Source organism: Haliaeetus albicilla, chromosome 3 (assembly GCF_947461875.1).
Source record: "Haliaeetus albicilla chromosome 3, bHalAlb1.1, whole genome shotgun sequence".
Taxonomy (NCBI): domain Eukaryota; kingdom Metazoa; phylum Chordata; class Aves; order Accipitriformes; family Accipitridae; genus Haliaeetus; species Haliaeetus albicilla.
In genome coordinates this window covers 54,539,055-54,557,416 of record NC_091485.1, presented here as the reverse complement: position 1 = coordinate 54,557,416, position 18,362 = coordinate 54,539,055, and the positions used below count along the sequence as shown (strand labels likewise).

The 18,362-nt window shown below is 40.5% G+C and overlaps 1 protein-coding gene across 5 annotated transcripts in view; it reads right to left on the bottom strand.

Moving 5' to 3' along the window:
* The window catches only part of GRHL2 (grainyhead like transcription factor 2), a 70,770-nt gene that overhangs the window by 40,277 nt on the left and 12,131 nt on the right, over positions 1-18,362 (bottom strand). For 4 of the 5 annotated variants that reach the window (XM_069779797.1, XM_069779796.1, XM_069779793.1 and 1 more), the window contains exons 2-7: positions 16,948-17,137; positions 13,845-13,912; positions 11,888-12,272; positions 8,676-8,728; positions 4,985-5,141; positions 2,360-2,471 (exon numbers count right to left, since the gene is read on the bottom strand). In XM_069779797.1, coding sequence (XP_069635898.1) covers positions 2,360-2,471; positions 4,985-5,141; positions 8,676-8,728; positions 11,888-12,272; positions 13,845-13,912; positions 16,948-17,137 — 965 coding nt within the window. The remainder of the gene's footprint in view (positions 1-2,359; positions 2,472-4,984; positions 5,142-8,675; positions 8,729-11,887; positions 12,273-13,844; positions 13,913-16,947; positions 17,138-18,362) is intronic. The other variant, XM_069779795.1, reaches the window with a different exon arrangement.

The following is an 18,362-nucleotide window of genomic DNA, read 5'->3' as shown; positions in this document are numbered from 1 at the left end:
TATGGAACAGGTTACACAGATTTATGGCTATTCACAGATAGTTTTAAAGGAGCCTAATACAGCATTAACCCTCTAAATACTGTTGATAGTTGGGAGTGAAATCCAAAATAAAAGTGGGGCTACCAGCAGATTGGCAGACCATGCCCTGAAGATGGGACAAATCTGATACACACCCCTGTCCTTGGCAAGCTTCTCTCACTGCCTGTTTAAATGGTTCTCCATGGTGTACCCTGGCATTTGCTAATCTCCCTCATAGACACCTAATTCTCTCTGTTAACTACACAGGACCTGGATGCTAACTCAGCATTCCTTTACAGAAGCCCTTCAAGGATGTGAATTTTTAATGTAAAGAGAAATCTTCATAGAGCCACACAATAATTTAGCTTGGAAGGGACCCCTGGAGGTTATCTGGTTCAACTCCTACCCTACTCCTACTCAAAGCAGGGCCAACTTCAAATTTGGATGAAGTTGCTCAGTTAGATCATCTGATGATAACACTGGAAGATTTTGCTAAACACAGCTTGATGCTTCTATGGGAAATGTAGCTGGGAGCCATTCTGCCGTAATAAGCCCAATATCCACAATGTAAGTCCCAAAGAAAATGAAATGTACTTCAGAACTATGGTACTTGGTAAGAGCTAAGGCCGTATTTCAGCTGTTCTCAAGAAAACACTACTGAGCAACATCTAGGTCTTTCTTCTGAAAACACTAAGGTGAACTGTGCCCTTACAGTTCTTACATCTGACAGGGAGTGCTATATCAGTAAGTCTTACTACACTAGGCTTTGCTCATGTTTGCAGTCCAAATAAAAAATAAGCGCCAGAGTGCCTCAAAAGTCAGCACAGACCTATTTAATCTCAAACTAAAGGAAACACAAAAGACATTCACTTTAACACAGATAAACACACAGCTCATGCACAGCACTTGTTCTGCAGAGCGCCATTTTACAGAATATGCATCATAAGCTGACTGTTCGGGGTAAGGGGACTGAAATGTGCCAGTACACCACAAGTGCGGTGGAGTTGGAGGGTGTTGGCACTGCAATGGAACAAGCTCCTCAGCACATACCTTCGGAGGCATGAGCGTTAGCACTGCAAGCTTGTAGGGACTAGCACAAAAAAACAGGCAGCCTTCAGAAATAGCTGTGATGTTGCATACTTGCTCTTTAAACGTGTCATGATAGGAGTCATTTGGTCTGGGGTGGAGGTTTTACTGCCTTAACTACCCCAAAGGCCAAAAAAAAAAAAAAAAAAAAAAAAGGAGCTGGGGAAACAGTTCAGTCAGAGCTATCAGGATAAGACAAGAGGCAGAGAGGAGATTCAGAAAGAGCTGCTTTGACCGAATACACTTGACTTTAACTAATGCCGGCCTCAGTGGAGGCTGCAGCATTTGAAAGTCAAAAGGCATGAGTAAGACCACTTAGGAAACGATTCCCTGATCGCCCTGCTCAATCACCCCTGAAGTCTTGCAGTACTCTCTCCAAGTAACCCTGCTTTTTTTTCTCCCTCCTCTCTGCCCCCTCTCATTCCTGCCATTCAATGGTTTGGTTCCCTCAGGCGGTCAAAACAAGATAGACTTTGTCTGCTTTGGTCTCGCCGACTCCTTTGACTGGAATGAATCTGCTGCAGATGGCTGCATGTGTAAACTGCACGTGGGAGGGGAGAAGCGCTTGATGTCTAGACACTCCCACAGATTTCAACTTCAGGCTCCTTGGCAGCAGGTACGTGTTCTTCCTCCGCTAAAATCTCCCAAGCATGTGGATAGGGCAGTTGTGGCTGAAATGGGCTCGTAAATACCTTAGATGGGACGAACGGTAAACAGGTCTCTCAGGATAGCACACCAGAGCTTGCTTCTCCCTCCCTTCTCTCTGACACCGAGAAGACTCAAAAACTGGGGGCGTAGGAGTCCTGTGCGCTCCTTTGCAGTCACCATAATGATGGCATCTTCACTCTCAGGCTGCACTTACACATCAGATCAGGTAACATAACTGTTATGTGGGCTGCTACTGTTACTGGATCAAAGAGTGGATCAGCCTTTGAAAAACTAAAGGAAACAAAAACTCTACCACTCCTGAGGAGGTGCCTCGACTTCCCAGCAGCAGAAGGTGGAACACCATTAAGTACACATGCAAGGAGCAGCTCTTCTTTGTGACTACTGAGGACCATTCCTTCTGCATGATCCCTGTCATGCTTCATAGACCCCATAGCCCAGTCCTAGCAGGGATGAGCCATTGCTAAAAACTGTGGTACAAGCCTTGCAGCCATTGCCAATGTATCCCACCACGTCCCTATGCAAGGTACCAGAGATTTCCACATTCTGCAATCTTCCCTGAAACATTTGGAGATCCTCTTACACTCACCGATGTCAAGGACCCGCTGCTTAGCTGTGTGCTGCCGAGAATGCCAGTATTTCCAGTATTTCAGCTGTTCATCTCTGTTTTTATCCTCACTGAAAACAACCATGACCACGCTCTAAGAAAATCAACAGAACTTGCATTAGTTAACATGTAATTAACAGTCAGAAACACAAAAATTAACATCTCCCATACGCCTCTAATGCTGATCCAGTCACCACCCTCCCCCAGTACTTGGGTTGCAGAAGATTGCTGTTTTTTATTCCAGTCCAATATTGCAATGCATTTAAAATCTCAGGGCAGAAAAAAAGTAGCTCTAAATAATGCAGGGCCTGGGATTATATTCTTGATAGTCCATATAAAATTTAATCATATTCTTAGATTTAAGAAGCCTAAGTTGGCTTAAGTAAAAAGTGGTCATTTCAAAGTCAGAGGATCCCCAATTCCAATACTGATCCAAGTCCAGTCTAAGTGTTGGAGTTCAGATTCCTTGTCACTCTGGAAGATGACATTACACTGTAAAGGGACATGTTGTTACGAAGCTTAGGCTTACTGGCTAAAGGCAGGACATTTTCAGTTTTAGCGTATAGTCCAGATACCCTTCTCAGGAGCAGGACTCTTGCATACGTGTATTTAATGACAAATTCAGTGTGACTATTTACTGGGATTTGCCGAGCTTTTCAGTTCAAGTTCTGAGAGCTTTTCAGTTCAAGTTCTGAATTCCCTTTGTTAAACTGTGTGATTCAAAGGAAACAGATTGAAACTTTATGCAAAACTTCACATAAGTAACAAAGGCTTTTTAAAAAAGGCCTGCTGTAGGCAAGCAAAACAAAAACACAAAACAATGAAAAATGCTCATACTAGGTAAACTGAAGTGAATAAAAATCACAGAGGAAAAAAATTCACTTTTAAATATCCTCTTTTGTTTCCATTCTTTAACCCTGAGTCACAAAGCTCATAAAACACCAACAAGCTGTTTCAGAAGCCGAGAAGCTGGATCACGACTGATTCATGTTCACCACCATAACCCTTCACATGCTCTCTGACCTTCTCCATTCCACCTATAAAAGCCAAACATCGTCACTGCTTCTTCCATGTCTAGCTACTGCATGAGCACAAGGCAGTACATGCTGTGCATGAGTCCTGAGTTATGCATATGCATACTGGCTGTCTGTCAGGTATGTGCTAGCTGGCCAGCTGATGCACTAACCAGAACTGGCAGCGCAGACTGTAGCTTTTGCACCAGGGACAGCATTAATCTTTTTCCTCTGTGAAGCATTTACATGGAACTTGTAGAGGTTTAATACCTTCAAAACCTCTTGCCCGTCTGTCAGGTTTGGATGGAATTGGCAATAAATTCAACAGTTGTTTGGCTGGGGGCCTGGCAAACAGAACATGATCATGAAGGTTGCATTTGGTTTCACAATCTTCTGTAAACTGTAGGTCCTCCAAAAGAAATGGTCTCATCTCTCCTTTACAATGTCCACCCTTCTGCTGCCACAGCTTCAAAACTCATTTGGCTGTGCAGTGAATCAGACTTAGGAGGACTGGTTTTCAGCAAGACCAGTGAGCTCCTGACTCCCGTTTCAGCTGTATAAGTGCTAGAGCTGGCAGCACAAAGGGGGAAGGAATGGGTGGGTGGCAGGGAGAGAGACTTTTCAGCAGCATAGAAGTCTTACATCAGCTTCAGCCAACAACAAAACGCCATCATCAGCCTCATGTCCTTAAGAAACCAGGCTAAAAATTAACTGCTATTCAGGTTTACAAATCATTGCCTCTCTTTCCGAAGAGTCTCCCTAAACTTCATGTATGATAGAAACATATAGTTGTTGTCTGCTTCACTGCTCATGTTGACTTTCATTGGTTCCTACGACTAAAGTCACTACGTTTTTAGAGTACATTTATTTGGATGGAAACACTTTTGCAGCCTCATACATATGCAGCCCTTCCAGCTTCAGGGTGAAATTTCCAGGGCAGCAACTTTGAGGCTTGTTGTTCATTCCAAGGTTACTGGGTTAGGATTTGCTTACTCAAAAATATTACCAGGAAAATCAGGAGGCCTGTTCACCAGGCAGATGTTGCTGAATACCCAAGCTCCAGTTCTACCCATGGAATCTAAGATGGAAATCATCCATTTGGTCATACTTCTGGGTGAATATCAAGTGAAAGCTCACACTTATATGATGTGAGTGGTTTAAAATTTATGCCGCAAAGGATGGCTTCAACTCTTCACATTTTATCTGAAATGCACTAGAAAGCATCCCCTGAAGTGCAAGAGTGAGTCAAGATGGACTTATATAGTAGATGTAGCAGTTCTCTGATTTTTTTCTTTAATTACGGCAATGATAAGTTCACCAATGTCAAGTGCAATATCTGGGCAATTACTATTCTGCCAAACCATTAACTGCACAGATACGTATATAATTAACTTGTAAGATCACACTTGGAAAAAAATGGACCCAGAAATATTTGAGACCACCATCATTATTACTCTCCCACTTTTACATTGGGCATAAGGGTAAGCTTGCTCTGTCCTCTCTCACAAGAAGAAAAATTATTAAAAACCAACCAACCACAACTACATTTATCTGCAGAAATCCTTTCCCCTCTAGGAAAGAAATTGAACTATACCCTGACTTTGCTGATGGGATGCCGGAAACATTTGTTGTCCCCCGTCTCGCTCAGGGTGATGGCGTAGAACTGTCCTTTGTTCAAGTAGGTCATGGGCCCCTCCCCTTGCTTTTGACGCAGAGATTTGGTAGCTTCTAGCGTATACTGAAAAGTGCTGCTGAAAAGACAGGGAGAAAAACACCAACAAAATCCATATAACTTTCTCCTTTTCTCTTTGTCCCCATTTATTACGTATTTCATGCATTGTATAAGCAAGGCATAAGACACTAATAGTAAAATTCCAGGAAAACATCACACAGGTATTTAAAAATGCATTTTCTTCTTTCAAGTTCATCAGATCTGACAATCAAGCATAAAAGTATCTGGACTGTAAGTCTCTTGCATCAAAGGCTACATCTCTACTTTCTCTGAAAAGAACCATCATGAAGTACAAGACTATGTACCCCGCAGTGAGAGTGTCAAATACCAGGGGGGAATTCAGTATGATTTGTAGAAAATCAGCTACCTCCACAGACATTTAAACTTAGAAGTGTCACAGAAAGAGAAATTAAAAAAAAACCAAAACCAAAACCAAAAAAAGCCAAAACCCAGAATAAAACTGGTTGCAAAAGATGGACACAGACTGGAAAGTCCAACTGCTACTTTCAGCACGCTGGAGAAAAGGAATACAACTAGAAGGGACAGTAGGTTCATTTGTTTAAAGACAACATGCAGCCAAGGTTTTTACAAGCCTTCTTTTCAAAATTAATCAGACAGAACAAAGTACCTACATTTAGTTGTATCTGCAATCGAGTAACCTCCCTTTAGAAAAAGACAAAAATTAGAGAAAAAGATAGTTTGCTCTTGTGTTGGAAGTTAGATTTTAGAAAAGACCCTCCCCTTCACAGGAGAACTTTCCACCTTTAAAGCAGTTCTCAAACCATGAAAAGTTAAAGCTCCATTAACTAGTGAACTGTTAGCCGAACACAGTTCTCACAGAGCCTCTTCCAGCCGCCTCTTCCAACAACGGGCTTGAACAATAATCCAATAAAAATATGCCTGCAGCTCCTCACATTCTCTTAAATGAAAAATAATGTTAACCTTGCAGAATAAACCTTCTCGTCAAACTGCATTTGGTCACCACAGGAAGCTTAATGCAAGGAGTCACTTGCAGGATGTCCTCACAAATTGGAGATACAGGGGAAGCATTTTCACAAAAGTCCTAATTCAGCTAAGTATTCAAGCAGTGCTGAATTAGAACCAAAAGGACGAATATGTTGGTCCAAAACACCAGTGTACCCTAAAATTTCTCATTCGAGCAAATACTCTGGATCATCGTAACACTGCCATAGCAATCTGGAAATAAGGGGAAGACAAAAACATTTTTAACTATCCAATGGGGGAAAAAAAAAAAAAATCACTAAAATGCATGAATAATAATAATATTTAAATCCTCACTTGAAAAGAAGGTAGAAGAAAAAAAAGAACCTGATCCACTGCCTTTCCATCCAAAGGAAGAAGTTTCAGACAGTTGAGTACCAATTATTTAGCTTAGCATCAATCATTCAGTCAAATGAAGACAATTTCTAAGTGTTTCTTAGCTTATAAATGGAAATCCAGTCATTTTTCTAGTTGCTTAAAAGTTACAAATCAAAGCAAAACTAAGGTAAAAAGCAAACACTAACCTATACCTATCCAAACCACAGATGGCAGAACCAGCGCCTCCCAACAACACAGTTGCTGCCAACACGAAGGCTCTCGAGCACAGTGGGAAGGCGGCATGAAGGGGACTGTGATCCCCTCCGCTAATGCCCACCATGGTGTGCACTGCTGCAGTCCCTCTGTCCTCTGGGCAAGGGGAACAGAGGCTCTGTTGACACTGGCAAGCTGTACGTCCCTGTCCGAGCGGACTGGAAGAGCAAGAACCACCGGTGCTGCAGACCCAGCACCCATCCTGCTGTATATGCTTGCCCTATGGACTGACTGCCAATCGTTAGTGGGGGGGGCACATCCTCTGGCTTAGTGTCACAGGAAGGGACTGCAGGTTGCACGCTGCAAGACAGCTGTGTGACACATACCAAAGCACACTGAGTGCCCTGGGAGACGCACCTCAAAACCTCCCACCAGACAGAAACCCTAATGAGGATGTGTGCTGAGAAGGGCTTAGGATGAACCAAAGTCAGACACACAGTGTCTTAACAGAGCTGCCTACACTCTGCCACGGTCTGGTCTTCTGTTTCCTTCTGTTCCTTCTGTTTCCAAATTTTGTATGTTTCAGAAAGACATCAAAAAATGTAAATCCCAGACACACTGCACCTGGCCAATTTTGCAGTCTCTGTGTGGTACCACCTGGGAATTTTCTTCTTGATCCCAGCTGGCAATCAAAGTGTGCCCTATAGCAGGAGGATTACTATTACCCTTAAAACTTATTGCAGTCACTCAAATGATTATACTATTCTGAATCTCACCAGGAGTCTTAACTAAAGCCCTGTGTAGTCATTAAGGGATCTTCTATCAGGCTTCAAATTACTTTCATATTCACCGCTTCTTTTTTTCAATCTGAAGTTCTCATTTCTGAGCACCTATCACTTCCAGGTAACGCCCAGGAAAGATGTATTTAATTTTTCTTAGTGCGCATTTGAAGGTTTTGTTCTAACATGGACCTGGGCCACAGTATGAAAGAATGTTTGAGAATTCTTAACAATACTGATGCTTCAGGATTCAATTTTATAAATATCCGGAGTAGCAAGTGAGCAGTCTTTGCTAAATATCTGTTTCATATATACTGCCTATATAATGACTCACTTTGGAGCTCACTGCAGTTAATGATTATTTTAATATTCCTCAGAAAAAAGATCAAGCCATAAGGAACCTGCACTACAGAAGCAGTCATATGCCTACTCCAGGAAAAATACGATATGTAGGCATGTTCCTATTTCCAAAGTGAGAGCAATCTCTCAGATACAAACAGAGCTATTCACAAGCACGAAATGAAGCATCAGCTTATAAACTTAACTGATCATAGTCCTTATTAGTTGAAGTGACTCTGCAGTGTTTGCCCATTCTACGCATGCATTTTTCTGTGCTTAGGGACGACACTGTTAATTTCAAACTTCAATTTTTGAAACATTCTAAACAACTTTTTGAGATTCTTAGGGGTTTTTACATGGTTTGTAATAGATACTTTGTATTATTTTATAGGTAAACATGAAGTACCACAACAAGCAGTGTAAAAAGACAGAGGGTTTCCCAGAAAACATGCCAGGAGCAACTAGAAAACAGAAGGCAAAAATGAAGATGGGAATTCCATAAGGTTGGTGGAGCCAGTTCAACCATCCTGGACATCTGACTTGTGTACCCTGCCATCCTGAAAGGTGGAGATTTTTCCATGACCTGGCTGTCAAAGCTGTGCCCTGCTACCTGGGGGACCTCTCTTAACAGTTTTAATCTCGCATATCTCTGGGGGGGCTTCAGAGGAGTTACTAACTTAAAACAATGCTGAAGGAAGATAACAGATGAAGATATAAACTGGTCAGATATGAAAGCTAACATGCGCAGGAGACGAAGGGGAGAGTGATGCTGGGAAGCATCAAGGGAGCCCTGTAGGTGCCCCAGGGTGATGAAAGAGAGGGTGGGAAGTGGAAACAGGCAGCCTCTCCTCCATACATTCCTACGTGATGCCAGTCAACACATTTCAAAGCTTATGCCATACCTTGTTTGTTCATAAATATATTCTTCAGCCCCCACTGACACACTGCGATACTTCTGAAAAATAAAAACAACAATTAAATATAGTTTGATACAATCAAAATGCAAATGCCAACAGAAGTAGAATTATGTTTATTTAAGGACCCCTCACTTTTTGTTTTGTTTTGCTTTACTTAAAAATATGTGTGGTCAGCTGTCCTTAAGGCCTACAATGAAATGCTGACAAAAAATTACATTGTTGTACTGCTTATTTTGAACAAGAGCGGTGACACAGACTAAGAAAGTATTTTACCTTCAATGCAAGATTCTGTTTGAGCAAAACACACACTTTACCAGACGAAAGGAGACCTACAGTGACTCTTTAAAAAATGAAAACTCATCTATTAAAAAATTACATCAAGAGGTAGAATTCTGAAAAAATGAAATCTTTTCGCACAGACTAAGCAAGGATTTGTACTCTGTCTCTCTGAGCAAACAAACCCATTCATACTCTACTATGTAAGCCTTGCTGCTTCTTCTTGGCTTGCCTTTTGCCTGAAACATGTTTTTGCTGATGTCTCTTTGATTGACTGATGCATCATTACATTTAATCTCCAGGATTTCTTTTGTGATCACCAGTTAGCAATTAAAAGATGTTTTGTTTCCAGAAGTGTCAATTCGGGCAATTTTGAAAACAGTTTTTAATTTTACTTTATGCACAATTGTGCCACTACAAATATCCAGTTAAGTGCAAAGGTATTACCTACTGGTTAGGAATATTTCCTGAAGATCAAAAGTCAAGGATCCACAAGCAGTAGAATAGATAAGCTAAATATCTAAGAAATCTAACATCTGAGGGGTATTACAATAAAGATGGTCTCATATTGACATGCAAGGCACATTTTATATAAAGGCTAGAGGTTGAAATTGTCAAAAACATTTAATTTTCTTACCTATCCTTGAAAATTTTGTCAATACTATAAAGGACTAATAAATTAATCACAGCTAAATGAGAATATGAAAGATGAGAAAGGTATATTTATATAATTGTTAAGATTGTATCCAAAGAACATAGCAAGTGATTGACTGAAGTGTCTATTACCACAAGGATCTATAAAAACTCAGCACTCCTTCAGTATAACAGAACTACGTCACTCAAGAAACATTCTGAAACAATTTCTAAATACATATTCATAATGTGTTTAAAAATTGAGCAGGTATCAGAGCAAATCTACTGCAGCCAAACCCAGCCATTCTCACCAACTGAACAGGAAAACTAGTAAGAACAACTGTATCCCTACTTCAAACACTAATTTAGCACCAGCTCCTCGTTTGGTATGTTTTGACATTTTACCTTATGTTCTCCTCACACCTGCTTCACACACGTGCTTCACACGTGGCTGGAGAAGCAGTCAGAGTGCCACAGGGGCGAAGCACACCCTGGGATTTGGGCAGTGGAGAAAAAACAAAGGGACAGGCTAAGTGTTGAGTGAGGCTGCAGCAGGGTCGGGAAGCTCCTCCTGCTCCCGTGCCACACGCACGTGAGCGTTTGGGGCGGGAAGGCCACTAACGGTGGCGCACACACACTTCACCCAGGTCACAGACAGGGACCTAGTTACAGTTGTTCAGTCTCCCTATACAGTTACTAGGGGAGGTGAAGATGGAGAGGAATGAGCGCACCTGGCAAACCATTCCACTCACTTTTGGCAATCGGATTTGACCTGCCTCTTTCTCCACAGACTGCAGAGAAAGCCTAAATGACAAGTATCATACCCTGTTATTAACCAATCATTTTAAAAACATGTAACAAAGTATTACCATTGTAACAAAATTACTGTAACATGGAGTTTGGGATGCAAAGCCACCATATCGACGTAAAATCCCTTTCTACCTCCAAGTTAAACAACTTTGCACATTGAACAGCACTCTGCACAGAGCAGACTGACTGACTGACTGGGGAGCTCTCAACAGCGCGTCCCAGAACAAACCAGCGTAATGGAATCACTCAGCTACAGCACCCCAGGGAAAGCCATGGGTATGGTACCACTGGACTCCCATAAAAAGCCATTTACCGGTAACAGTGAAAAATAGCTGAAATGTGATTTGATAATGCAGAGCAGTGTTTCTAACCCAAGGTTTGATTTTACTGATTTTTCAATGGCAAGCTAGATTTCTTCATTAGTTATTCATTTAGTTGATCTACATGCGTTCTATAGCTGAAAATGGATTTCACCTCCAGGCGTCCTGATATATGATGCTTGCGTGGAGACAATTTACTTTTTTATACTACTCATACACAAACACACAGTAAATTTCTTATATATTCAGTCAGAGTGATTCAGCCTTAACATAGCTTGCCTTGTACTTTTGTTACATTTACAATTTCGAAGAGTTGGAGGAGAAAAATCCAAGGAGAGTTTTACCACCTAATATCTCTAATTATTTGCAGAGGTACTGTCAGCTTTAAATAATTTTTACCTTTCTACATTTCTGGCTTGTTTGTATTACTCTGCAGCAGGCAAAAGCAGCCAGAAGGTACTCACCATATTAAAGCTGACTGTATAATTACTTTGCCTCAGTGTAACTGTAAAATGGTTACAAGGTAGCTCCTTGTCTCTCTTCTCCTCCTCATTCTCCTACATAGACATGCACCCTCGTCTTTCCCTGCCTGTTAACTTTTCCATTTCCCTCTAGTCACCTAATTCCACTACTTTTTCTCACTTGCCCATATCGCAGAGTAAAGCTTAGTGCAACAGACAGCTTCTGAATAAAATACTTGGGTTCACCTAGCAGCAGAGGCTGCCACTGCTCATTTGCACTTTCAGAAGACATTAAGAATTTCCCAGTTACAAAGTGGCTGCTATTTCTTACTGTTATGAATAGGTCTGAAGGTAGATCTTGCTCACAGAAAACAAATCCTTCAAAACGGCAGCTATCCTCTACTTGACACAATATCCCAGAAGACAAAAGGTCAGTATCTATTATTCCCAGAGTTTCCAATAAACAACTTCAAAACTGTCTTCTGAAACGCCTCATGATGCTCCCCTGTAATCAGAGCACAGACTGACAGGAACACTGCAAGGAGCAGAGATTAATTTGTTGAAACAAGCATCACTGTTCTAATGGCTCTTGTGGACAGCTCAAATCTCCTTATCTTGTTTACCAGCTCAAATCTCTTTATCTTGTTTATAGCTTTTTATTGAGTTCTTAGATGCTAATGTGAGGTGAAAAACTTACTTCTGTTCCTCCATCTTTGAAGGTGTCGCTGTACGTACTGTCAGGAGTACTGCGCTGGTCATCTTTCAGATAATTTGTGTGGGGAGCAATGCTGGACACTTCGTACGGTTCAAAGATAACCCCTCGGTGCTCCTCATTCTCTCCTCTTGCATAGTGTGCTTGTGGGGTCATAAAAACAGGGGTGAACTCCTCTGCTTTAACCACAGTCACTCCAGTCCCCGTGATGGGTGTCGAGCTCCCAGAAACGTTTGTGTTGTATTCCCTTTTGGACGACTCCAGAGGATCTTGGTTCAAGGAAAGGTTAACTGGCACTGTCTTCAGGACTTGCACACGGTTCTCTCCCCCACTTAAATTACTCTGAGCTTCCGTGGCATTAAGACAATTTCTGTGAGACAAAACCAAATATGTTATGAACTGTCTTGATAAGAGTAAATCTTCTCCTTAAATAGCTTAATATTCTTAGATGCCAGGAAAGGAGATCTTTCAACTCTGATAGGCCATTGCCGTAAGAAGTAGTACATTAACAAATACTAGGCAAGACATTCTGAGGCAAGCAGAGAGGTCCAGAGCTCTTTGACACCCAGGGAAGCATAATACATTCGATTTGACCTATAACCGGTATGACTTGTTACAATAAATTCTAGGTATCCGGGGTTGCTTTTGCCTTGGCTTATAATTTGGATGCAAAATCAATCCACCAGTACAACCACCTTCAGGCACAAAATAAGCATAAAGAGTAAGGCAAGGTATGGATTACTCACAGTAGATAATTTGCATATGAAATAGGCAGAATATCAACAGCAAAATTCATACGCTGATGCCTGCTCTTTCAGGCTGTTGACAGGCCACTACTGTTTGTATAACTCTGGTACCAATGCTCTTCTGAAAGAGCAAGCCCAGGAATCCCATTGTATCAGAGTAGATCAGTAACTATAGTGGCTGCAAAGTAACCTCCAGCAGCATTCCCATGTCTACTCACGGTTGCTCTTGAAAGCAATCTGATTGCTGATAGTAGTTGCACTGACATAAAATTGTTAACTCATAAAACTTTTAGTAGGTGTAACACACTGCTTTGTTTTCAACCCAGGAGATATGTTGTGACACTACAGTTTCTCTCTTGGCTTTCTACCGAAGGCCAGTTTTGTCAATCACACTCAACTTAAGAATTTCTGTTGCATTTGCAAAAGAAAAACTGTCCCTCAAAAAAAGTTTCATATTCTGTTTTGAAACAGTGAATTTATACTACTATCTATTTAAACTTTCACCTTACATAGCTAGTGGAGACCATCTAAGGCTGTTCCAAATTAGTTACATTGAAAAATACCTTGCGTAGCTTCTCTCCACTGTCATTTCACATGAATATAGCTTCCTATATGTAAAAAACTTAGTTCTTTCTACATAAATATATACTTTCTTGTCCACAAGTCTTAATAAAGGCAGGAGTCGGCTTCCTCTGACTCTTCAAGTCACTTTTAGCCTACAGAGGAAGGCTGAAATCTGAGGAGTGAGAAAAACATTTTGAGCGAATGCTTTTAAGAGTTACTTTATTTGCTTCTGGGCAGACCCTAAGTAATGTTAAATAAAACTGTATAAATCAGGCTACTGAGGCCAAACTACTCACTTTTTGCTCTAGAAGAAAATGGAAAGAAAAGCAGCGAATAGCCAACTGTCAATATAATCTGATTTTACTAATCTCAGCAGCAGCAAAAACAACCAAACAAAACACAAACAAATCATGAAACTTTCTGCTACTTTGCAAACTGCATGTTTAATAATACTGTTCAATTTTTTCTAATAAATTAAAAGTAAAAAGGAGTAAAGTTTGCTTCCCCAAACAGTCTTCATTCTTTTATCTTTTTGAAGAAAACCATAAACCCTCAGGCTATCACAGTTCCTTCAGTTCACAACTGATCAACACTGTTAGTAGCTGGGTGTATGATTTTGAATAATACTGTACCTTTTATCTTGGTCTTCTTGATTATCGCTCACTTTGTTAACAGACAACAGCCTTTTATCTCTGGGAACCTGAGAACAACACCAGGCATGGGGTCAGGTAAATGCAACTGTCAGGTATTTGCAGCTTCAGACTGCCCTACTGCAACAACTAGAAAAATGTAACCATATCAGTGTTGTCTAGTTCACAGATGCCAGGACCTGTTTTTCTTTGGGAGACTGATTGTGAACCAAAAGATAATTTCCAAAGAGAAAAAATGTAGGGATTGTTTTCTTTTCTAGTTCTTGGGCACACCAGTCTGGAGCAAAGCACTCTTCTACGTGTCCTTATCTTTGGAATATCACGCTAGGCCAAGCTATCTCAAAATCAAAGCTATATTCCCAAACACACATACACACACACACACACTTTTCACTGAATAATAAAAGATGAGAAGGAAGACACAATGCTTTGATGAGCTCTGCATGGAGAACCTTTCAGCTCAGATGAAAAAGGGTTTTCAATGAAACCACAAGCACCAGCTAAGTCCTCCTGTTATAGAGCAGTCTAGAGGGTGCAGGACTCATACCTAGGGCAAGTTTATGGATCCTTCCCGTTCCTAGCATGGGGACAGGTCAGGGCACGCTGGCATGTCATCAGAGAACACTGACTTCTGCTTTGCTGAGTGCATCAACAGCCATGAGAAGTAAAAATCCAGTCAAATCTGGCCCCTTGACAGACTCAGAATTGACAGCAAGTGACTTAAAAGATCTGTCTTCCCACATACCGGTTTCCTGACACCAGCATAGATACGATATCACCAAGGGCAAAGTTGCTGCCATGACCATTTTTTTTTTTTCCTTTTCTTGCTGAACCAGCAATTTGGGAGCTAAAACTTCTAATCTATCTTTTCCAAAAGAAGGTATATCCACTCCGTCACAGCAGTTAACTCAGGGTTAAAGAGCAAGAATAGACCTAAGAATGGGCTAAAGCTATGCATTTTATCTTTAAATACTTTAAAGAAATATCAGGAAAATATCTGAATTTAGAGGAAAAATACTACGGTGCACTACAGTAGCCAAGGTTAATATCTGCTGTATCTGCAAGACAGCAGCACAGTCAGAGAGTGCTAGCCAGAGCCTTTCCTTCTCTTACGGACATCCTCCCTCCCTATTAAGCATCCTGCTGGTTAAAAATACTCTTTCATATATTTTAGAAGTGGGATCTAAGCCACAGTTTGCACATGTTGATTCCCCTGTTAAGATCATATCTTTATCCCTGAAGGAGGGTCTATGTTTAGGTAAATATCACTAGAAGAAAAAGGAGAAGAAAAAGAAAAAACCCAAACAGTTAAGTTCAAATAATTCCTATTGACTGGAAAAAGTATTTCAAGAATATAACCCAGCATGTCAGAATAAATAAGCCAGATGATAAATAAGGGCAATTCAAGAGAGTATGGTGGACTGAAGTCCTCCTCTACTTTTCCACATTACAGCATAGAGGTTTAAGTTTGGTTTTAAGTTCCTGTTTGAGAGCATCAACAAGAGTTATCCTCTTCTCCTAGTTTAAGACAGAAATAGTTATGACTGAATGCTGGAAATGGCTTTGAGAGCAACATGGCTTATTCCACCTGAACCCCAAGTCTTTTGCAACTGCCTGGAACAAGGAACAGACATGTCTCTCAGAACATCATTTTCAGAAGGAAAAGAGTTGTTCTCCAGTTTTATTTAAAAAATCCAGCAGATTAATGACCTGCTACATACAAAGGTATTACTAAGACAGAAGCCAACACTCCAGATGTTCATACACATCCTGAATTTTACAAATCTACATTAACTTCACAGAGTCTGGCACTGTGGTAGCTCTGACAAGTAGAGAAAAGGACCTTTCTTCTTTCTCAGTGGGAAAAGCTTTTCTCTACTAACAATAACACACAAAAGCAAGGAACATCTTTTGAAATATAATCAGTAAAGAAATTAAAACAATATTTAACCGTAATATTTAACCATCTTGCCTACAACCCCTTCTCCTGAACACTCATTTAATGACCGTAGCAGAGACTAAAAAGAAAAGCCCATTTTCTAAAAGCAATTATACTAATAAATACTAAAAGCAAAGGGTTTTAATTTTAAATTTACATTCCTGCTACTTCATCATGAATTACAAGGGGAGCTGGCATTTTTCTGCTGGCTTTCACAGAAGATCATCTGTCCAATGCAGGCATAGGTGGCTTCAGGAGTACCGAGACAGTTTTAAATTAAATGAACAATTTCATACTTTAGTGCTTCATAGGCAACATTGCTTCCATTTGCAGAGTACAAAGGGGTCAGCCTGGGTTTTGGGGTGAAATTTCTGCATTACACAGTGATGCACCCTGTAGGACTCTCCTCTGATTCCAGCAGAAGTCTCAAACATAGCTCTACTTAAACACTATGAAATATACAAAAAAGAAAGGTGGTATCAAAATGGTAGGTAAAGCTCTGGGCTTAGAACCTGACATAAACTGAAACTGTGTGCGAGTGCTTCCCCTGCAAATTGACTTAGATCTCTGTCTCTGTGCCCAGCTCCATTTCTGTCCTCCACCCTTCTATTTAGACTGCAAACTTCCAGTGCAAGGGCTAGACCTCACTATATGTTTGTATACAGCCTACTGCAATCATTATACAAATAAAAATAACATGGGAAACTGTCAGATGAGAGATACTTCAGTTAAAGAGCAAACTAAAACATGTATGGAATGAACCAGAAAAGCAGACAAACCTACAGATGGACAAGGCCTCCCCTTTTCCACTTTTTAAAGAATACTGCAAGTATCCGAGCACAAATAAAAAGGGGGCTAATTCATCCAATGCTCTTGGCAAGGGAAGAGGAAGAATGCTATGCTCAAAAAAAAAAAATCATAGTGGCAGATTTAATACGGGAATTCTGATTTTGTTTTTTATCTCCAGAACTAAACACATCACAACAGCCTCAGACAGGCTTTGTAAAACGGAAAGGGTGCTTGATGCAAGTATCAGAGAGAAAACAAGATGCTGGGACTTCTGTCTTTGAAAACTGGCTCTTTTGATGCCTCTTAGAGTGGTCCCCTGCTAGTGCAGCAGGGATGAATAACAATGGAGTTACCTACTTTATAATAGTCATACAATAGGCCAAGAGCAGCAGCACTGTCCTCATCACCATTTATGCTCATCATAGCCTTGGTAGCTGCTGTTAGGGGATTCTCCAAATACGACTTCCAGGCTTCATCTTCGCTGGTGTAGGCTCGTCTGGTGTTGAATGAAGTGTCATTTGGCACTAAGGCCACAAGTCGCTTGTTACTGCATAGACAGGAAGAATAAAATGGTGATCCAGAAAGGATTATTTTATTCACAAGGCATGTTAAAGAACATCACATAGCTCAATGAAACTGATATGACTACATCAAGCAAGCATCTCTGCATTAAACTTGGTGACATAAATATTCATCAGTATTAGGTATCTTCAGTATTTAAAAAAAATTAAATGTGTGCAGACCTTGTGATAATAATTCAAATGTATTTTTACTAATATACAGATAGTGTTATCAAAATATTTTAAAACTATTTGGAAAAAAAGGAAGTAACAGCATAAGAACATTTTGCCCCAGTATTTTTGCTAGATGTACACTTGATTAGGAAAAAATACATTTAACTGAAATCAGTTATAATAAGAAGGTATGAATGGAAAAAAAAGAAAAAGTATCTAATACTAATCTAGTGTTCACCTAAACAGAGTATAGTTTGGTATTTAATAACTGGGTACACCTTATAATTGAGCTATTCTCTGCTTTTGGAATGCAATTTGTCTGTGATTTCAGAGAGGTTTTCTGTAATAGGACTTGAGCAATGGGTCCAGTGGATGGAGTAGTCAACATATTTGGTCTCAATTCACAGTTTATCACTCACCACATCTAGTTACAGACCCATGGCAATACACACAAGACCATTAGTAAGTGGGATTTGCAGCAGAGCAGTTTCCACCAGCCTGAAAGTGGTACAAACTGACTACTGCCTGTGTACATCGCGAGAGAAGCTGTTGCACTGCAGCTATGGCTGAAATTTACACTGCCTTTGTAAATGTTCAATAAACTTATGGATAAAAGAGCTATGCAAAAAAAAAAATTTTTAAAGTTGCATTCCTATTACACAAGATAGTAGGCAAACAGATTAGGCAGGGAAATAGTGGAGTGAGGGGTGTGCTGCTTAGCCCATGTTGCAAGAGCACTGTCAAGAATTGTGGCTCAAGTTACAAGGATCATGATGAAACTTTTAACACATTACACCTTACACATTTGAAAGCTGCAAAGATGGCAGAATAACCAAATATAGACTTAACTAGCGAAACCAGCAGTTATTCCTAGTGACCTTCATAAAACATTTCTTGCCATCTTCTACATAAAAACTGTTCATTATTCAGCCTCCTCTTTTTGCTCTCCCATACCTGTGGCAGTGCCAGCTCCACAGACCTAATCCAACCAACTGCCGCTACTGCACAGAGAGCGGCATTCAAACACTGTGCAACTGA